This window comes from Lissotriton vulgaris, chromosome 2_1, assembly GCF_964263255.1.
Source record: "Lissotriton vulgaris chromosome 2_1, aLisVul1.2, whole genome shotgun sequence".
Taxonomy (NCBI): domain Eukaryota; kingdom Metazoa; phylum Chordata; class Amphibia; order Caudata; family Salamandridae; genus Lissotriton; species Lissotriton vulgaris.
In genome coordinates this window covers 470,335,422-470,358,398 of record NC_141687.1, presented here as the reverse complement: position 1 = coordinate 470,358,398, position 22,977 = coordinate 470,335,422, and the positions used below count along the sequence as shown (strand labels likewise).

The 22,977-nt window shown below is 45.1% G+C and overlaps 1 protein-coding gene across 2 annotated transcripts in view; it reads right to left on the bottom strand.

The window, feature by feature from the left end:
* Window positions 1–22,977, bottom strand: part of GLS (glutaminase) — an 811,930-nt gene that overhangs the window by 400,187 nt on the left and 388,766 nt on the right. For both annotated transcript variants that reach the window (XM_086955380.1, XM_086955381.1), the window contains exon 10: window positions 15,854–15,920. In XM_086955380.1, coding sequence (XP_086811506.1) covers window positions 15,854–15,920 — 67 coding nt within the window. The remainder of the gene's footprint in view (window positions 1–15,853; window positions 15,921–22,977) is intronic.

The window sequence follows — 22,977 nt, the reverse complement described above, 5'->3', positions numbered from 1 at the left end:
TGTGCTGATACCACTGCCTGCGATGACACCACTGGAGTGCCCTCATGTGCCAGCATGCATGGTTGACTAACAGAATACAGGAAGCCATCAGACCGAGCAGACAAAGGACCTTCAGGACCGGAACAACCGCCCCATTGTAAAATAAAGGAATCATTTCCTGTATGTCGAGAATCCTTTGAGGAGGAGGGAATGCCTGGCACACAGTGGTATCCAGTAACGCACCTATGAACCGGTTGCGCTGAGAGGGCACCAGGTGAGATTTGGGCACGTATATCGAGAAATCCAACCTGTACAACAACTGAGTTGTAATCTGCAGATGATGGAGCACCTTCTCTGGCGACTCTGCTTTGATCAGCCAGTCGTCCAGATAAGGGAATACTAGTATCCCCGACCTTCTGAGATGGGCTGCCACCACCGCCATCACCGTGGTGAAGACTGGAGGTGGAGTAGTAAGATCAAACGGAAGAACCGTAAACTGGTAATGTTGCGATCCTACCGTAAAACAGAGATACTTCCTTTGCGACTTCAGGATTGGAATGTGGAAATACGCATCCTGCAAGTCGATCAACACCATCCAGTCCTCTTGCTGCAGCGCTTGAAGAACCTGCGCAAGGTTGAGCATCTTGAACTTCTCTTGCTAAAAAAGAGGTTCAAGATCCTGAGGTCCAGGATTGGACGAAGCCTGCCATCCTTCTTGGGTATCAAGAAATACCGGGAGTAGTTTCCCTGATCCCTTTCCTGCTCCGGAACCACCTCTATCGCACCTTTTCTCAGTAACGCCTGGACTTCCTCCAGCAGGAGAAGTAGGTGGTCCTCCGTGCAAAATCCTTGTCAAGGAGGGTAATTTGGGGGAAATTCCCGAAAGGGAAGAGCATGCCCATTCTCTACAAGATTGAGAACCCAAAGGTCTGATGTGACCGATTCCCAATCTTGTAGAAAATGAGTAAGCCGACCCCCTACATCTAGGGCTGCTTTGCAGTGGCAGGAGGTGGGTGAGAAGAGGAAGAGGAGGAGGACGACGAAGAGGAGACTTGACAACCTCGAGCTCGGCCCCTGTTTCTGCCCCTGTACGATTTGTACAGGGAATTCTGATGCTGCTGCTGCTGCTGCTGCTGTAGCTGTTTGTATGAGTGAAAGGAAGACCTTCCAAATCCTCTGAATCTCTTATTCAAAGAACCTCTGGTTTGCAGACCCAAAGACCTAGCCGTCGCCTTACTCTCCTTGAACCTTTCCAAGGCAGTGTCTGCCTTCTTGCGAAACAGACCCGAACCATCGAAAGGGAGTTCTATCAAAGTCGCCTGCACATCAGGAGAAAACTCAGAAGTCTTCAGCCAAGCAGCTCTCCTGGTGGCAACAGAAGATCCCATGACCCTTGCCACAGAGTCGGCCGTATCCAAACCACTCTGGATTACCTGACAAGCGGCAGCCTGCGTATCTGCTAGAACGTCACTGAAGTTCTGCCTGTCCTCTTCAGGTATCTTTGGTATCAACTGCTTCGCGGAGTCCATGAGTGTGTGAATATAACACCCCAGAAGGCATGTCACACTCGTAGATTTTAAAGCCATGCTGGCCGATGAGAAAACCTTTTTAGCTGATTGGTCCAATCTCTTTGGCTTCCTATCACTTGGTACTTGATGGAAGGCTCCGGTAGACTTCTTGGAGCAGGCTGCCTGAACTACCAGACTCTCTGGAGACGAATAGGATGACAAAAAGTCAGGATCTCCAGGAGCAACCCAATATCTTCTTGCTACAGCCTTCGATACCGCAGGAGATGAAAAGGGCTTACGCCACACCTCCAACACCGGCTCAGTAATAGCTTCATTAAATGGCAGCAGTGGCTCCACAACCGAAGATGGAGAATGAAGCACCTCCGTTAATAAATTAGATTTAAACTCTGCAGTAGGCAAATTCAAATCCAGGAGCTCAGTCGCCTTTTTAATGAAAGTGTGGTAAGGTGCGACATCCTTTGATGGAACATCAGGAGCCGAAGAAAGCTCCCACTCTGGTGAGAACTCCAGGCCACTTGACTCTTTAAGCTCTTCAAACAAGTCCTCAGACTCCGCAGTTCTCCTTCCTCCATCTCCTCTGCTCAATACCTTTGCTCCTCCAGTAGCCTTTGAGCCTCTCGCCTAGATCTCATCCTCGGGATTGGCGCCGATGGAGCCACACCCGACTCCAACTGAGCTGGCGCCGGAGTCGTGCTCGGATCCGGAGGTACAGTCTGGAACGAACAAGGTCGAGTCGGAATGGGAGCCGGTGAAGATGGTATCGGTGTCGATGACCTCAGAGCCGGGAAATGCCAGCATGGCGCCACCAGCATTAAAGGCATAAACGGTGCCTGTGCATAAGTCTGCGGCACACCCAGATTGTAGGCCATTGGACCCATGAGACCGGATGGTGCTTCAGAGGGGTACATGGCTCTTGAAAAGACCCCGTACATCGCATTTAAATAATGCGTCGCGTCTTGACCCTGGCCTGAAAGGGTGGGTATGGCCTTAGACACTGCTCCTGTTGAGGTACAATCGGAGCCGGGCCAACCGGACCCGAGGGAGGATCCAATGGAGTCGAAGACCCTTCCGGCAAGGGATCCTCCTCCTCCTCCCGAGATGGAGAGTGCATCGGCGCCGGGGAAGGATTCGAAGCCGGAGCCGGGGAATGCTCCGGAGAAGCCACAGGAGAAGGCTCACACTGCGACTCCGGATTCGATGCAACAGGTGAAGGAGAGACATAGTCCTTCCGATGTCGATGTTTTGGAGATTTCGACTTCGGATCCGACTCTCTTCCAGAGTGTCGCCGCGACCCATGCTTCTTCTTATTGTGCTTCTTCATAGATCGAGAAGCATGCCCCGAAGACGACTTCGAAGCCGATCTCGACTTCGAGCGGGACCTCAAAAGCCTCCTACCTCTCTTCTCCTTCAATTTCGCTACAAGCACCTTGGCCTCTCTCTCTCGCAGCGCCTTCGGGTTCATTTTATTACAGCTGGAGCATCCTTGGACGTCGTGGTCAGATGAAAGGCAACAAACACAGTCCTCGTGCGGATCCGTTATCGACATTAACTTTCCGCATGCCCCATAGGGCTTGAACCCAGGTTTCTCGAAGGCATATCAACAGGAAACAAGATTTAACACGAAACAAGTATTAGTAACAAAGTAACCAAACGAGCTACTGAGGATCCCAAGAAAAACCGTTAGCGTCGATGACGCGGAAAAAATGGAACTGATGTCATCACACCGACGGGGTCCTATTATGGATTCAGTGACGTCAGCGGAGCTGCAGGCGCGATGCCATGGTGCTGTGACGTTGTCCACGTCGGCGTGAGGAGCTACGAAAGAATTTCCGAATGTTGCTGACGCAGGGGATATTCACATTGTGAGGAATCCACTGGCAGATGTATCCATCAGAAGTAAATTGAGTAAAGAGACGAATGCTGAAATCTAAGGCTTCGCAGCCTCCCCAAGAAGTAGCCTCTTCCCTGCGAAGATCCCACTTATTTTTATATATAATCGCAACTCGGCTTCCTCGCCCCACCAGACAATCAACTCAGGAGATTTTGTAACCCAAAGGAGTTGCTAGTGTGACAATCCGGTCCGAAGAGGGATCTAGCCAGGTTTTAGTTAAAAACAATAGGTCCAGTGAGTGATCCTCTAATAACTCAAAGACATCTGCATGGTGTTTCCTGAGCGAATGCACATTAATAGAGGCAGCCCGAATTAAGGCAGTCTTGGACCGCTGCTCAGGTGAGTTGCCAGTCCTAATTGAAAAAACATGTCTCAATGACAACTTAAACCCACAAGAATAGCATGCCTGTTGGGGTGCCTCAGCCACATCCCAACGCCCTGCATGGCAGTGTTGAGTGGAGTCAAGGGCGCGTCCGTGCAGCGCACATTAAAATAGTCCTGGGTATGAGAGGAACTAGACCGCCGACTCTCCAAAATGGCGGTTCCTCTTGGCACCAGGGGAAAGCAGGAAGAGAGCAAGTCAGGTAGGGAAATGTGTAAACTAGCAAAGATTTATTTTAAAGTGCGAGGACTCAGAATAAAAGTATAAACATTCACATTCAATTTAAAAAGAACAGAGTTCAGCAGCAATCGGAGCGAGCACGAGGCACAACTACCCCCTAAGGCGCTCACCTCTGGCTGGCGCACATTAAAAAAGCACTTGGTGTGAGAGGAACTAGACCGCCGACTCTCCAAAATGGCAGGTCCTCGTGGCACCAGCGGGAAAGCAGGAAGAGCGCAAGTCAGGTAGGGAAATGTGTAAACTAGCAAAGATTTATTTTAAAGTGCGAGTGTGAGGACTCAGAATAAAAGTATAAACATTCACATTCAATTTAAAAGGAACAGAGTTCAGCAGCAATCAGAGCGAGCGCGAGGCACAACAACCCCTTAAGGCCTCATTGCCGCAAAACGCTTGCCAAGGTTATCTGGCCTCCTGCCTTCTTTATCTAGTGGTGCAGAACAGGGGGCAGAAAGGTTTCTGGAGCATCGCTGGGCAGCCTGCATGACCTCCAAGTCTGGGCGAGGATGGCCTATCTAAAAGGCCAATGAGGTATTGGTAGCTTTATATTTCTTGTCTAGTCGGGAAATTGACTGCTGTGATTGATGATGGATTCATCATTAATTTAAGGTCTTCTTTCCAAATATAATTCACAATTGGACTGGATCTGAGAGATTTCATTGCAGAATTCTTAAAACTCATAAAGAAAGCATTTTGTTTGTTTTCCTGGGAGAGGCAGATCAAATCTTTTAGCAGCAAGCACGTTCCAGTAATTCGTGGAACCCTCCTGCGTCTTTTGGAGGAGAGGTTGCTGGCGATGGTGAAGATGATGGTGAGGAAGGGGCAATAGTCACCCAAGTCTTGACCTGATGTTGCAGGTCCTGAATTAGCTCACCATCTCCCAGCTGATCATATGCTTCGTTGTCAATATAATCACCCCTAAAGGTGATAGGAGGTAGTAGTGCCCTGTCCCTCTGAGTGCGAACAGCCACCGGATTCTCAGTTAAGGGTATTGTGCCCGGTGCATCTGAGCAGCTCGGAGTGAGTGGTACTTTCGCATTTGCTTCAGGAAAACGTTTAAAGTAGTTATCATGCATATGACTCAAATCCGTGACCAAAGAATTTAGCACTGATATGGTGTCCCCCCTTGGGCCCTGGTGTTCGTCTTAAGGCCCTTCGCAAGGGTAGTGCTCTTGAAAAGAGTCATAACGGTGAGGTGCAGACTGTTGGCAGGCTATAACAAAATAATCTCCTTATAAGTAGGTGGATGTGTTTCTAGCAGGGTCTTCATCCTCATTTGTATCTTGACTTTTTATCCTTAGTTGTGAAGGGTTGTATTCAGGACCGAAAAGTCCTTCGTCGCCTTATCCCTCTGTGTAAAGGAGATGATCAGGAGGCAATGGGAGACCTTGCTTGGTGATGTCTGGCCCAAGCGTAGCGAACCTAAAGCCCCCTCCGATAATAGAAGAGCAGTCTTTTTCTGCCCCGTCGTCGGGCTCGTTAACGATGGTGCCAGCAACGAAGAAGAGGTAAGCTTCCTATGGAGACAGTCATGGGCACGGATGTAGATCTCAACACCGGGGACTTGAAAACTCCAGTCAACAGAATGCTATTGCTGAAGTTGTCGACTAGATAGTCGTCGATCTCGTCAATTAAGCTATCATCGATGTTGTTGGGGTAACCATCACCACTGTAGTGGCTGTAATCGACAGAGAGCGTACTGTCGAAAAAGTTCCTATCGACGCAGCAGCCGTGTATCACAGATCCATCAACAATCAAATTTTTTCTTGCCAATTATGCCTTTTGAGGATTGACAGGCAAAGAAGAAGAAGGACTTTTCTCAGAGCAACTTGAAGAGGAGTCCTTAGAGTTGACCGGTTTCACCATCCCAGAGGTTGTAGTGGTAGCTTTAAGTCTTTTTGGGTCTTTGTCACATGAGGTAGAACCCTCATTTGTATGCTTACACTCAGTTCAGTTGGAGAGCAATTCTGTCTCTCATCCTCCTCAGAACCTTATTCTGAACAAGACTTCTTTTGGAGGCAAAGGAGTAGCCTGGCTTCTCTGTCCTTTAATGTCTTAGCAGAAAAGGTTCTGCAATGTTTACAATCCGTTGGTTTGCAATGAGGATGTAAACAAAATAGACACTCTTTATTGGGGTCTTCTGAGACTTCCCACAAGACTTGCAGGGCCTGAAAAGACTCTTCTTAAATTCCTCAGAAATGATGGATAAAACTGGAAAATACAGTACCTCAGAGCTGTGATATACCAATGTTTCCTTTCTGCGAGAAGGCAGAGGTCAAACGTTGACAGAATCTGAAACAACTGAACAGAGCTCAGGGAGACTCCCTTACACATGATGTGCAGTTAGAAATCTAAGGCTGGCAGCTCTGTAGGGGAAGAGTGGTTTCAGGGTGTTGGACTAGGCCCTTTTTGCAGGGTCATCCCTGAACTTTTTGCCTTCCTCCGGTATTTTTTCTGACCAGTTGTTGGTGGTTTTATGACTCTGGGCACTTTACCACTGCTGATCAGAGCTAAAGTGCATATGCTCTCTATTGTAAATTGATGCATGGATTAGTGACTCCGTGATTGGCTTATTTGGTGTACTGTCAGACCCTAGTACAGTGCACTGCGGGTGCCCAGGGCTTGTAAATCAAATGCAGCTGGTGGGCTTGCAGCACTGATTGTGCCACCCACCGGAGCAGCTTGAAAAGTGTTTCTGTGGCCTGCCATTGCAGAGCCTGTGTGCAGTCTGGTACTGCCATGTTGACTTGGTAAGTGACCCACTTACCAGTCCCTAAACCTTCCCTTTTCTACATGTTAGCCACCACCAAGGCAGGCCGCAGGGCAGGGTGCATTGTATGTAAAAGGTAGGACACGATAGTGGATTACAGCCATTTTCGTTTTTCACTATTGCAAGGCTACCTGTCCCCGTAGGCCAGAATGGACAGTTTGATTATAACACTTTATAATCCTAACTGACCCAGGGAACATGGTAGAAAAATGAATTTAGTATGCCTGAAGTTGGTTTTAACATTCGTCTTTTAGAAAGTACGTATTTTCTTGCCTAACTACCCAAGGCTGCCTCTGCTAGGTTGTGTATTTTTTGTCTGGTTTTTGAGTGACAGGGGCTGGGGGGCTCCAGGAGACAGGGTGAGTCAGCAAAGAGCTGAATAGACCTATCTGCATGTAGAGTGGTGGGAGGAGTTGCACCTGGGTCTGAATAGGGCTGTGCCTGCCTTCCATAATGCTGGCTCCACCTCCTGTGGTGTGTCTGATGACCCTGGCTCACACTGTCAAATGAAAGAAGGAGTCCTGTAAACAAAGTGCTCCAGGACTGCACAGAACTGGTTTGGACTGGGTACAGACACTCTCTGCCTTCAGAGACAAATTATTTTGCTGTATAAAAAGGGGGACCCAGACCCCAGAACTTTAGATCACTTCTGGGAATCAAGACAAACCTTTGCTGAGGAGAAGAACCAGGAAGCTGAAGGAGGAGACTACCCCTGTGCTGCGTGTTTGGGGGTTGGCCTGCATTGGTTGCTTCATTGCCAAAGAAAGGAGAAGAGGACTGAGTGTGCTTTTCATCAAGTTGAAGAAGAATCTCCAAGGGCTTGAACTTGAGCTTGCCTCCTGCCTGAAGTCGCAGGGATACCAGACTTCACCAACCAGCTCCCCCCTGAATTCCCTTGCTGGAAATTGAAGTGCCTGGTGTTGTGCTGGGTCTTCTGAGAGACTGTGTGTCGCTAGGAGATGGAAACACGACTCAACGACGAGAAGCTTGTCACAGCAGTTGCAGTCGCATCGCCAAGGAAGCGTGTCGCCGCTGCCGCCATAGCATCACTGGAGAAGCGTGCCGCCCCCGCAGAGGTCGCCATAACATCACCAGAGAAGCATGTCACAGGGCCTGTCGTGCGAAGAAGATCGAGTCGCCACACGGCCTTTGGGCGGGCACGCATTGCATCAATGTTGTTGCATCGTAACCAAGACGCCATTTTGTCGCATCGCACCGAGGCGCTAGCTTGTCGCATCGTACCGGAGAGCAGTAAGACACTGATGCATCACCTCCCCACACAGTAAGGAAGCGAGCATTAACTCCCCTGCGCAGCAGTAAGGAACGGATGCATCCACTCCCCTGAGTGTAAGGAACCGACACATCACCTTCCCTGCGACCCTTTTGTTAGTTCTGCATTACGCATCCAAGGTACATTGAGAGTAAAGTGTAGCATTTACAACTTGAGAGAACTGAGGTATTTCCTACCATTTTACAGTCTATTTTTGAGTAAAGTATTGTGGATTTTTGTCGTTTGGTCTTGTGTCAAGTCTATATAAAAAAAAATATTTTTATAATACAACCTGTGTGGTGTCCATCTGTAGTGTTGTCACTGTATGACTGTATGTGTTCACAAATGCTTTACACACTGCCTCTAAGATAAGCCTGCCTGCTAGTGCCAACCTACCAACAGGGTGAGCAGTGGTTATTTTAGGAGGGTAGCCCCTTACCCTGACTAGACGCAAGTTGTCCCTATTTGGTCAAAGGTACCTACCTCTGCCAACTAGAGACCCCCAAATCTAACACAGGGTCTTGTCTTTCATTAGTAGAAAATCCAGATCCCCTAAAGGGGTGACCAGGTGCCTATCCGTTGGAGCCAACATACCTTCTCCACTGTTTAGTGTAGGTGACCGAAGGGTTTGAATCATCCCCTTTTGATGAAAATGCCACTAGAGCTGGGGAGCCCTATCTCACTAATGTTCATTCACAGGCATGTTGGACTTCAGATCGACTAGCAGGATGGTAAATCTGATTGAAAGAGATACAAGATGGACTGAATCACCATACAGAAGATTCATCACTGAGTCATCTACTTCAATGATCAAGGGAGAGCTGACGATTACAGTAATCAAGCTGTCATTTAGGGGAAATACAACCAACAGGGGTTACTGGAACTCAACCACGGTGGTTGATTTTGTTCACCACTCATGTCACTGGGACTGTTCTACTATGCTTCTGCAAACCTGGCCTATTACAACCCTTCCTGCAATTGACTCTCAGGGTAGTGGTGATGTGAAATCACAGGCTATGGAGGTAATATACGGTGACCAAGAGCAGCAGACAACAATCCTCCAAAAGACACAATAACTTAAATTTCTAGCCCAGTGCTAGTCTTTTAATGAAAAGAAAGTTATTTTGATCACAAAGCAATACTATATAGGACACTATTCAATTGTTTGTACAAGAAAGTATCCCAGGGTGCGAGCCGCATTTGTGGCGCTGCACCCAAATCTCTTATACGAATTCATCCAGGGTGGGCCTTCCTAGGTTAGTCCCTTCATTGGAAATCTAGTAGTAGTAGTAAAAGTTTTATTTCGATATATTTGTCATATCATAAAAGCATTACAGTACAGAAAATACATTAGAGATACAAAACATTTTAGCATTTTGTTCGTCAGTTAAAAATATTCAAATTGACCATTCCTAAAATACAAAAAATTGACAATCAGACAAACACAATATGGTTTAAGGGAAACTCATTTGCAAAAAGAATTTGCTAACAGCATAAGGATAACAATATTGCCAATACAATTCATTTTAAGGGAGACACAGTTGCCTGGCGGATCTAATCCGCCAAGCTCAACCCAAGAATTTTGCCAAACAACAGGCAAACAAGGGACGGGCATCAGATCTTAAGATGCGTAAGGCCTCCAGCTGAGATCTAGTACCAAGATTCCTGCATAGAGGTTTCAGCAACATGCGGCGCGGGGCTATATAGGCTGGGCACTCAAACATTAGGTGGGCAACTGACTCATGCCTATTGTCACAAAAATGGCAATATGATGTAGTTTGCAGCGGGGGTTTCCAGCTTGCTGTTAGCAGCCCTAGTGGCAATAAGCCCACCCTAAATTTGAAATATAATGCCCTGTCCCATGATTTATGGATCGTGTCTAGGTATGGTTCTCTAGAGGGGAGCTCCTTAACCATCAGAAATTCTATGGTGGATCTACATAATTTAGAATTACTGTTTCTCCCATTAGCCACCCAAGACCAATATAGCTCCTTTAGTGTCTGTTTGGGGGGGGCAGTTCTATTAGCCCAGGCGTCTTCAAGGCCCAGGTCATAAAGAAGCCGCTTAACTTCTTTAAGCCAACGGACCTTGTGCCAGCCAGGTGTTACAAGGAGTTCCCTTAGGCCTTCAGCGTAACTGGACAATTCTGGTACCCTCCATATTCGTGCCCACAAGAGAAGGGGACGTAACCTCGCCTGCTCACTTATTGGGCGTGTGCCCGCATCTAATAAGAGTGGAAGGGAGGGGGTACTATGTGGTAACCTCATGAGGTCTTTGTGGAATTTGTTTTCTAGGTGCCACAGGAAGTCAACTTTCTGCACACCCCACAATTCAGACCCATACAGAGCTGCGCTCACCACCCTTGCCCTGTAGATGTCTAGTACAGTACCAATTGGTTTGAGGGACGAGGCACGTTGTTCCTTCAGCAAGGCCCCTTTTACCCTCTTGTGGGTCAGGAAGATCTTTTGGTGGTGGGCATTCCAGTTCATGGAGTCACAGAGGCAGATACCTAAATAATCGAACTCTTTTACCCTTTTGAGTGGGACTGACTCCAAGGTGGGTGGAATGACAGTTTTTCTTGGGGGGTTTAAGACCAGGAATTTAGTTTTACCTACATTAATAGCAAGACCCCTAGAATCACAGAATTCCTTAAACCTGGAGAGTAAGGATTGGAGGCCTGTTGGAGTTTTTGAGATCAGGAGGGTGTCGTTTGCAAATAGGAGGGTAGGGATTTTTCTGCCAGCCAGGGAAGGTGCGTCTGCTGGATGTTTAAGCAGGTGCTCCACCACTCCATTAACATATAGTGAAAACAGAGTGGGGGCTAGCACACAACCCTGGCAGACACCCCTATTTACAGGGATACGTGGTGTTTTTTGGCCCTGATCTCCCCACCTGATCTGCGCAAAATTACTCTCGTGGAACTTGATAAGCATGCTAAGTAGGTAAGAGTGGATACCCAAACCCTCCAAGACACTCCACAACTGGACACGTGGGACCAGGTCAAAGGCAGTCCGTAAGTCTATGAATGCGAGGTACAGACTGCCCTTGCCCAATACGACCACTTTCCAATATAACATTAATAAGCGGAATGTCTGTTCGATGGTCCCCGTTCCGGATCTAAAACCAGCCTGGAAGTCTGACAGTACTTGGTTTTCTTCAGCCCACTGTAGGATCCTGCCTAAGACTACCTTGCCAGCTATCTTCTGAGTGGAATCTAGCAAACTAATTGAGCGGTAGTTAGCGGGGTCGTCTCGGCATCCTTTTTTAAAGATCTGGACGACCTCCGCGCCCCTCCAGGAGTCAGGCAGACATCCACCCATCAGGGCCGCATTCAGAAGTAGGGCAATAAGTTTGCTCCACACCTCCGGGTTGGCCCGTATTAAGTCACCTGGGATGCCATCAGGTCCTGCAGCCTTATTGGCAACCAGGCACTTAATTGCCCCTTTCACTTCCTTGGCGACAAAAAGGTGGTACTCATTTGCATACTCAACAGGCACTCGGTGTAACAAATCCGTCGTGGCATCTAAAGGACCCACTGGAAGGGAGTAAATCTTGGCAAAATGGGCAAACCACGCCTCCCCTGTGATGTTACATGTCAGTAAGGAGTCAGCGGGTTTATCCCTAGCTCTCAACAGTTCCCAAAAGGCCTTCGAGTCTTTCTTTGAGCTAGCCATCATTAAGTCGTCCCAGAATTTGGTTTCATAGGCAACCCTAGCCGTAATTAAGACTTTTTTATAGTTTTTCCTAGCGAGGCTAATATGACCAGGAACCTTGGATTTCACTGCTAGTATCAATTCACGTTTAGCAGCGCAACAGGTAGGAGAATACCATTTAGCTCTATTCTTAGATGTAGCTCTATTCGTGGCCCTTGCTCTTCCCTGCGGGACAACGAACCGCTTACCTAGTGCTAAAGTTGTTTCTATAATGACATTGGAGACATCAGAATTACTAAATTCCAATGAATCTAGCCTCATCTCCACCGTAGCCATTATGGACTTTGCTTGGGCCATCCTTCCCTCATCCGCGGCAACTTTATTCCATTTTAACCGCCTACCACAGTTTGAAGGGACTAGTTCGTGGGACGATTTCCATGTATGCGGTGACGGAGTTGGAATCATGCCTTGCCATGGGGGGGGGGGTGAGGGTCAGGGCTAGTGGGTTGTGGTCACTATCAGAGGTCGATAGGACCACCATATCTTGAAGATATACCCAGAGCTTGTGGTTCAACAATATATAATAGATTCGTGAAGTGTGCCCCACCCTATTGTAAGTGTGTGCTCCCCTGGTGTCAGACTTGGATCTACCATTAGTAGCTCTAAGGTCATATTCCATACAGAGGGCATTAATGTCTATAGCACTCTGGGTCCATTTTTTAATCGGGTTTAGAGAGAGCAAGGGAATCCCTCTCCTGACATCATCTTCCCAGATATCTAATACGTCCTCACTGGTTAATGGTTCGAAACAACAATTAAAGTCTCCCGCCAGTATAACGAGGGAGTCTGTGTTACAGGATGCAAGCTCTTCCTCAATTCCTGTTGAAGATAACATAGAGACGCCACCCCTTGCCCCCTTTAAGTAGAGATTAAACACTTCTAGCTTTTCCCCCCCTTGGCATTGGAGTGATAATCTCTGCAGATCGGGTGATTTTGTGGGTATGTGCCTTGCGGTTAGCCCCAGAGCTATGCTAACCCAGATCAAAATGCCTTCATTGGAAATCAGATAAAGAATGAACCAAGCTCAGGTTTAGTCGTTATGTTTCCCATAGTCAAAGGCGCACTCAGTTCAAGATAATTTTGTAGTCTTACCCCCATTGGTGAATTGGGTACGTAATGATTTGTTCCTAATTGCTCTTGAGCAGTCCTGATCAGACCTACATTGTTCACGGCAGATGCAGCTGCTGACCAGACCAAAGGCTGATGAAACCTCTATCAGGCTTATTAGGATCACAATAGTAGTAGCCTCAGATTGGGACAACTATTGATGCAGCCACGATTATGTCTACGAGATGCAGCTCATAATCATGACAAAGGAAGATGTAGCTCCAATCGGGCCTACGAAGATTACTGCCACATGTATAGCCGCTTGTACGATTCTCGTCAGGAACCAGATGTGAGAGACCAGGTGGACCCTCTGTCCCCAAGGGGAGGCTGGACCTTTCTCCCTCTGGTCACTTACCTCTGGGAGATTGTTTGTCAGGGAGACACCATCCCTGGTTGTGGAGTAATCACCTCCATGGTGATAAAGGACTTGAAACAGAACAAATTTGGGCCTCACTTTTATACAAGTGTTCTAAACAGGGGATGGAAATCACTGTCTCAAACTGAAGAAATGGTTTGGGGGTGGTTCTTCTTTCATGTGTGCAATGTAAGCTACTCTCCAGAAGCAGCCTTTGAATGATTATACTCGCAGGAGGTATCACTAGAGCAGTCTCCAACTTAAAAGTAACCACAAAGCACACATAATGAGGTGTAAGGTTTCTGCACATGACTGATATCAACCCAATTAAAGGAGTAATCAGGGACAGAGAAAATGGCAGATTGACCTAGAAACTTTCTCATCTCACACAATGGACTGCTGTCCCATCTCTAAACCCTACCATCAATGGCAGTGTTCAGCAAGATTAATCAGAAGTCCCTTGTTAACAAAGGACCTCAAGGAATTTTTAAAAGTAGCCCTGTTTCCATATTCCTCACTTCTCCTCCCTCCAACCACAGGAATGAACTCACTTCACTTCCTCACGCTAGGACAACAGTCCTCTCTGTCCATTGTGTGCTATGTCAGGCTAGAGGCATTCAAAATGGATCCCATTGGCCCCTTTACCCAGACTCACTTACAGACATGATCTACCAATGCACGTGTTACATGTACTATACGTGCGTATGTGTTGACATACAATCAGGATGCCAGTGCAAGGTGCTGAGCATACATATAGTAGAAGATCTTTCCTTAAGTGTGGCCAATAGGACTCACTCCCAGGGACAGATAAAAATGTCTGGCCACACTACAGAGTTTTCGAAAAACACAGTATGCTGCCACCGCTGCTAGACGCACTATACCCAGAAAAGGATAGTAGTTCTAAGCTCATAATAAGAGGTACTTGGTGCACCCCCACCACACAGTCACAAGACAGGTCCGGAACCTCACAATATCAGGGACAGGCCTAGGCCGCTGCACACACGCTTAGGTCAGCATGACACTAAGCCCAAAATAAAAGTATGATACCAAATACACATGCAGTTGGGTACTCTAAGAGTAGGGGGACATGCCTGTATACTATGCCGGAGACACACCCATCAAAACACAAGGAATTACAATTTCCACCTTTAACCGTTTCCTGTGGTTGCAGTGAGCTTCAAAAATGTACAATGCAGAATTAACAATCATTGTTCAATACAAACAGGTCTGGCATATAACTGAAATTGCCGCTCCAGTCACTAGTGAGTATAGACAACTGTTAACTCATAATACATTGATGCTGTAAACCATATATGCACACAAGCACCTATTCATCCTCTCACTGACTCATTTTTTACATTCATATTTGTGATCAATTTTTGCAATCATTATCTTGATGAAGAGACTAAAGTTTGTTCGAAATTGTATAATTTTTTTCTAGTGAAATTTCATGAAATTCTATTAACATTTCCCAAAATTACAATTTTGTACTGACATGTGGTTTGCTGGTAACTATATCACTTATTTTACCCGAGATTGCCCCTTGATCTAGTGAGATCCCAGCAAGAGAGTGGCACAACCAGAAATTGTTACTAGGCAAGACGTTTTCTGTACAGACCAGTAGTATCCTGTTGGTACCTTGCAAGACTTTATATTCGAGGTGCACGCTTGTATAAAAAAAGTACATAGGGCCCCATGCATCAAACCAAACACCGGTCGAAAACGGGCAGATTCTCAGAATCCGCCCCTTTCACACCAGTATTTTTGCATTTGGGATGCATCATCCCAAATGCAAAAATCGCAATTTAAGGAATCTCTAAATTGAGATTCCTTAAATTGCAATTGCATTTAAGAAATCCCAAATTGAGATTCCTTAAATGCAATGCATGAAAGTTAAAAAAATAGCGATTTCGCTAATAGGAGTATCAAATTACCATGAAGTTGAACTTCATGGTAATTTTCTAAAACTTAAAGTGCATTTTTCAAAGTTTCATGTTGCGCACACACATGCCCTTAGGGCATGTGTGTGTGCAACATATGTGCAGAGATCAATTTTTAGGGGTGCAACAGGGTGTCATGGTAACACCCTTGAAATTGCATGAGCAATTTGCGAGTACCTACTGGTGCTCGCAAATTGCTCATGCAATCTCCACTTCATTCCTATGAGCCTGTCGGCCTATAGGAATGAATGGGACAGCATTCCTAGCAATTTGCGTTAGGAATCGCTATTTTTATAGCGATTCCTACATGCATAGGCTTTTACGATTCTTAAATAGTGATTCCTTAAAAATCGCTATTTAGGAATGGCAAAAGCCTATGTTGATGCATGTGCCAGATAATGTTTTATGAGATACCGGCAAGAGACTGGTTCGAGCAAAAATATCTCTCGACTAGACTTTTTTTGAGCGAACCAGTCTCCTACGGGTATTGTAAGACTTAAGGCGAGGTGTACACATGAGGAAATAAAGAACCATCAAATCACATAATGTGATATTTCAAGACATTTCACAAATGTTGATGTCGTAAATTAAAATTTCATCCAGGATTATTTCTAAGCAGCAACACGTTCATGCAAAGGCTAAAGTTAAGACTGTCAATTATAAAAGTAGCAAATTAAAACCTTTTTTTCTTTTAAGTAGTATCCAATTGCAAAATTGCGATCTCCGCTTTCTCTTTCAGACTGGAACCTAAGAAACACAAACACAGAAATAACACTCAGACTTGATTGATTAGTTCCCGAGTTTACAACATCATCAGAACATTACAGGCAGGGAGGAAAACGTATTTACCTGCAACTATAAATCTCCCACAGTCCTGAGGAGCATGCAAATGCTGCTAGATGAATATCCCCCTCAAATTGTCGGCTCACTTGTAAAAGCTAAGTAAAAGCATCTGTTGTGCCTCTTTTCGTAAAACTCCATGTCGAATCTCGCAAATGAATTCACTACCCCCAAAACCCTTTAGAGTGCAAGGCAGTGGCACACTGGAGGACAGTGACTATGGAAGTATGGAACTGGTTACAAAAGATTTTTTTTTTTTTTAAGATAGCAAAATACCTACACTTTGCATAAAACAAGCAAAGAAGGGAAAAAAAGCCATGATGCTGCTAGCATCATAGCATTTCATTTTTACTTTACTTTCAGCCATGTTGCACGTGTAAAAAAAACAACAACAAAAACGGTGGCACTAAGGGGGAGGTTAAGCAAGACGAGGTTTGAGGGTGGGAGAACAGGAGGAGTGCAGGGGCTGGGGACAATTGATAAAGGGGATTTGCGATAGGCCTGAGCGGTTAATTCCGTTCCGTTCGCGGAATTTGGGTAATTTCGCTTTCCGCGGAGAACGCAAAATTGCCCAATATTGTGCGTTCCGCGACTTCGCACATTTTTTTTGCTTGTTCGCATTCTCAAATGCATGTTCGCGAGATATTTCCCCCGAGCACGCAAACAGCGATTGCGAATAGTAAAAAAGCATTGCGAACAAGCAATTCCAAGGGTTCGCGGAATTTCTGCGTGTTCGCAGAGATTTTTTACCGTTTCGCTGAGATTTGCGTAACGCGATTACGCAAATTCCGCCCACCCCTAATTCACAGTCGAGAACACTACACTGTATCAGTCATTCGCCAACCAGAAGTGCTTTTGAAAGGTTGGTAGGGTATTGGATTTAGTAGTCTGTTGGCCAGCTCTCTATTTGCAAACAGGTCTGTGCCTCGATAAGATGGCAGTGCTGATGGACGACATTTGACAGTGACACAACCCCGAGATTGACATGCCTGGCTCTAGCCAAGGCTTACCTTTCTCGCACAGGTACCCGCCTTTTTGACAATCTAGAAGTGATTCATGGGAAAAAATCTGACCTCTAGTAGAGGTAGGCGAGCCAACACAATAACAAGGCGAGCCGAACCAGAGCCGAGCAAAGGTCCAGGCTCGGATCTTGAAACCCATGTTTTAACTGAGCCTTGAAAACATTTGCTTTGTAAAACACACAACAAAAATCAAGTAAAATATCATAAAATCTATTACAAATTTAGAAAGTGTATTTCTTTAACATATGAATGCTTTCAAATGAATACAGCACATTATAGCAATGCACTGATAATTTTGTACAACTGGTAGTCTGAACTCAATTATTTTTAAGTGCCACCGCACACAACAGCTGCTCTTTCTCACCTGTCACACAGTCATTGGCCCCTCCACCAGCAATTCCCCCCTGCCGACCAGCAGCCTCCAGGACCGGGCCAAAAGAGCTGTCCAACCCCTAAAACAGCAGCGGCACGAGTGCCCGCCTGAATACTGCCCCCAGGCAGATTCCCACAGTCACCAAGAGATATCAGTGTGGGCCCCCATCTGGAGTAACCTGGCCCTCCGCAGCATCTCACTACAAGGTCTCACATAGAGTCTGCCTTCAAGGCTGGGAGACCTTACCTACTTGCTCTCCCATAGTCCTGCCTCCAGCAACAGCAGCTGAGATCCTGTGGGTGGGCACCCATCACGGTAAAGATTCACCACAAGGGGCTCCTCCCAATAGCACTCTGCGGCTACCACCTCCTCAGCTCCTGATGTGGAGAGCCGCAGGTCCCCAGGCACTCCACCGGCTCCAGCCGTAAACCAGTAGGTGTACATAACTGCGGCCGACGCAGTTAAACATAGTCCTCCATTTTGCAGTATTCCGAACATAGAAGGCCAAGGCGGGTCACGCAACAGCTGCAGTTCCATGTGTGCGGAGAAGTGTAACTGTACTCATCCTTACTATTTTTATCATCAGAGTATTACACAAACACTGTAGATTCCTCAAGTACCCAACACGTGGTGCCCGGCCAGGCTGAGTGAAGAAACAGTATTTTTCTCTTCTCTTCTTTTTCATCCACTTCCCATTCCCTTTTGGAAGGTCGGCCAGTGTGACAGCGTTCTAATTGCAGCACTGAGAGATGTTCCAAGAGGTATTGGGAGCATTCGTCATTCATCACTCTTGCAGACATCCTGAGATTTCAGGTGAGTGGTCACGCCACATCCTTACACTTGCATCCTACTAAATTTGCAGACATAGTTTTTACAGCAGGAAATCCCCAATTGTAGGGACCCACACAAACAAAAAAACTATGAAAACCTGTATCAACAAACGAGCACAGTCTGAAAAGCCACTGGGGGAGCCAGGAGAATAAATTTGAAAACAACTCCTCCTCAGCGTCACCTCCCTCCTCACTGATGTCTCTTTGCAAACGGTGCAGTGCTTAGATGGCAAGAGTCAAAGTCCCGCTACCCAGGTCATCCCTGGGATAAATAAACAGCAGGATGCACCAATCTTGGCATACAGCTCTCCCTCCATCGCAGTCATTAAGTCTAACACATATCTATGCTGCATCACCATGAGGCGGGCTGATCACAGTTCTTCCTTTATCGAATTGAGGCAGCGTACAGTGCTGTTCATCATTTTAAAATAGTCCCACTTGGTGATTTGTAACCAGCGGGCATCCGCTTTTGCCTGCAAGCTAAAGAAGCACATAGATGCTCCTGCTGCTACTTGTGTGTCAGAGAAGAGTCTGAATTCTTCTGGAATGTTTTTGTACTGAGCTCAACCAAAATACTCTGCAGTTCCTTTTTTAAGAGCCTGATGCAGCAAGGTTGTCCTCTTCCTAATTTCCTTTGTATCATCAAGCTGGACGACCCTACATTGGAACTTCATGTTTGGCGTCCAAATGTTGTTAAATAAGACTACTCCAGATCCACCCTTGGAACACAATGGGAGGCAGGAGAGGATGAGTTTGCGCATTCAGTTGGGGGTTTTGCTACCTCCAAGAATCTCTTCTCTGTGAAGTCTCGTGGCCAAGCAGTATCCTCCCCTATGGTGCCCCTTCTGCGTATCCTGTCTAGCTCAGTTTTAATATTGGTAGGCTTGGTGAAAAAGTATAGAGCTGTTGGGTTGGTCTCGTAAATGGCCAAATTTACTTCTACTCAGTGGGTTTCAACTTTGTTGGTCTGAACTGTGGCCCTGATTCTGCATATGTACAGGTGGAGGAGGCATTTTGCTCTTTCAGAGTCGATCTGTGCCTACTGCATCTGGCATTAGCGAACAGACGCAATACAACCTGGCTAATGTCTTGGAGCTCACGGTGGTCATGTGCTGATACCACATGTTGTGATGAAGGGCGCTGTGTAACGCCAGGGGCGCACCTTTAGCGAATGTTTAATTCCTACTTGCACACACCAGACCTTACTTTCTCTGAAATTCTATACTAGCGCTGCCACGGGGGGGTAGCTGGGGAGTTGGGGGGGTGGTTGTTAGGGGGAGGGGGAGGGGTGAAAACTTAAAAGCAGTCCACGTCCTCCTTTGCTATTGAGAAACGGGCATTGGAAGGAGAAGCAGAAGATGGACATGTTTTCGACGCGGCTCGCCTTCCTGATTGGGAGCACGGGCAGCATGATGGTGGGAGTGGTCTAAATGGATGCCGTCTCGCTGTATTGATTTATTTTTCATTGCTGTAAATGTCTATGCAACTTTTTGGTGCTGCAATAAAAACAATGTTACATAAAAAAAAAAAAAAATGAAGGGCGCTGTGTAGTGCATGTGGAATACTATTGTTTGGGTTGGTGTGATTATAAGTGACATGGGAGAGATCCCTACGCAAGCGCTGTGATTGTTTCTGAACAGATTCCATTTGGCCAGGTGGTTCTTTAGTAGAGAATATAAGCGGCAGTACCTAAACTAGACAGAGGGTACTGTAGAGCTGCAAAAAAACATAACTTGTAATTGAACACTGCAGGTGTTTGATATGGCTTCATGGAAGTATGGTTCTCTGGTCATCAGGTGTTTTTGTTGAAAAAGTTCAATAAAAAAAGTTCACAGTGCAGTTTGTGAATTTGATTCACACTTTGGATATGTGTTGGGTTGATGACGTCGCAGATGAAAGGTGGTGCACTTTTGATGTTCGCTTGCAGCCCTGTTGGATAAGACCGTGGTTCATTGTTAAGTCAGAAAAACATTACATGCGCACCGCGGTTAATGATAATTTCTTTTGGGTTCCTGTATTTCCATTACGATCATGGTATTTTCTTGTGGTTTAAGGCTTAAAAGGTGGTTTATGGGTAATCAGGCGAATTAGTCTAATTTATGAGCTTATGTATCAATCTGGTTCCCGGGTTAGTGATCTACGCTTAGGGAGTGGTCTTGATCATAGGAATGGATCATATCAGTTTTACCTTGGGTTTAATGGGTGCCATCAGCGCGGGTTGTTTTCAGCCTACACGTGCCTAGGATTGAATGAGAAGAGGGCGTGTAGCTACTAGGTGTTGTTTGGTTGTTGCAATGTGCCTCAAGATCACTTGTCTCTCGGCACGCAACTTCAGAGATGTGGAATTCCTATAGCCCGAAGCCCAGGACATATTGTTTGGGGTCAAGGGCAACAAGTTTTAATGTGTATTTTGTTCTTGGAACAAGTAGGCCCAACCCCCTGCAGCACAAACCCTTTGGCTGCCAGTATGCAGTACCACATTAAAGGTCAGGGAAGGGCACTGTCTGCAGTTAAGTTAATATTTGTATGCATATGTTAATGCTGTTCAAATTTGTTTTTATGGTTCATTCATTTAAAGCCTTTATTATTAGGGCGAACGCTCTAAATAAATGTAAATTCTGACAGTGGTTCCAGTATAAAAATGTATACACACGGTTTCAAAGTTTAGCAGTATCGGGCTATGCATAATGCTCCCAGAATGCTCTATGATTAGATGCAAATATTTGCAGAAGCTTGAAAGCAAGATTAATGATTCTTAGCTTTCAATATAAAATATTCCTAAATGAAAGTAGGGGAAAAAAACATTTTGCTAAACTACTGTAAAATTTCAGGTACCCTTTCTTTGCAGCATCATTTAGTAAAATGTGTTGATGCATGCTAGTATTTCCCAAAGATATTCATATTGGAAAATCAGAGTAACAAGTATCAATAAGATTATGGAAAACATAAAAATAAACAAACATTGGCAAAACCAGTAGGTCTGAAATTGCTGGTCAGTGTTTTAGTTTTAGAAATACGTTACTTGTTTTGGCATTGTTTTTGTAAAACCTTATTGATGTGAGAGCTGCCGAGCCCTCACCATTACAACAAACATTGCCAAAAGCAAAAATTGTTTTTGATCTCAAAAAGCACACACTGCCCAATTAGTTATTGGCACTGAACAAAACTATGTTGAGTGCCGATATGCTCCTTGTGAAAGAGCAGAATGCTTTCACTCATAGTGAAGCCAGCCACTACAGAGAGAGAGAGAGATAATTTTAATAAACCCAAAAGGTCATGGTGAAGGCCAGACAAAATTAGGGGCACAATTATTAAAGAAAGTCTCAAAAGTGCACCCTTGGTATATGCACTTGCATTTAGTTTAGCTATATGGTTTTTGTGAATTCACAAGAATTTACAGAAGTAGGACACAAAATTGTAGTCCTTCTTTTATTTATTAGTTTTATGGCAGTGGAAAGTTTCAAAGTACACAGAAATACAAACATAGAATATAACAATGAATAGTTCTTTAGAAAGAATAAACGATATTTCAGATACAAATTACAGTCTAATCAGAGCAACAAACGAAGAAGAGATAAAAATTAGCTTTGAATTTTAAAGCACAGATACCAAGTTAGATCCAATTACTAATAGGTGACCATAATTTTTGACCAAACATCTTCTTTCTCCGGCCCTTGAGTCTGTACACCGCTTTCTCAAGTTGATAAATACTTAATAGTTTTGACTGCCAGTGATAAAAGACCGGAGGATCCGGATCTAACCAACGAGAAGTTATACAATTCCTATATACGGACATTGCTATAAATAGGAAGCCTTCATCTTCGACCGTTCTAATACCCGTTTGATCAGTTTGGATTCCAAGTTTAACTAATTCTGGTGATACTACTGATGATGACTCTACGATAATGTTTAGAAAACTTTGCACTTCTAAAATAAATTGAGCTAGTTTCGGGCACTGAAAGAACATATGGACTGAATCAGCGGCCAAGTATCCACAACGGCTGCAATTGGTACCTTTCTTTGCTTTCCATATCGCCAGTTTTAACGGTGTATAATACAAATCAAAAACGGACATAAAATGCTGGCTTTTAAATGATACATTAAATAAAAACTTACTGGCCGTTTCAAAAGATCTAGATAAATCGACCTTTTCAGTTCCAAAACATCTTTGCCATTTGTGTGTATAATCCTCTAGATTATCTTTTATTCTATTTAGCATCAATTGGTATATCGTGCCGATTCTATTTTTTCTCCTACAACTTTCCAACACGTCTATTTTACTCATAGAACTGGTGTTTAATACATTCTTCGACTCGAGAATGCTTCGAATTTGAAGATATTTAAAAAAATCTCCTCTTGTAAGGCTATATTTATTCTGCAGGTAAGAATATGATACCAATTGATCATCCTGATACAAGTCTCCGAATGAGTAAATTTTAAGATCGTTCCACCTCTGCATAACGGGATCCCTAAAGATTTCAGGAAGCAGAAGATTTTTCAAGAAGGGAGTATAGTAATTCAGATTTATACAAAAACAGAACCTTTTGTTAAATTGTTTCCAGATTTGTTACGCCGAAATCAAAATTTTGAACTTTGTTTTTTTGTAATAGCTTGGTTTTGTAAACTTAAGCAAGCATAGTCGGGCTTCTGCTCCCAGAAGCATTTCATAAATTGAGGGTGCCATTGCTTCGTCCAGATTAAAATCTGGAAAAATTAAGATACCCATAGCTCTTAAGAAA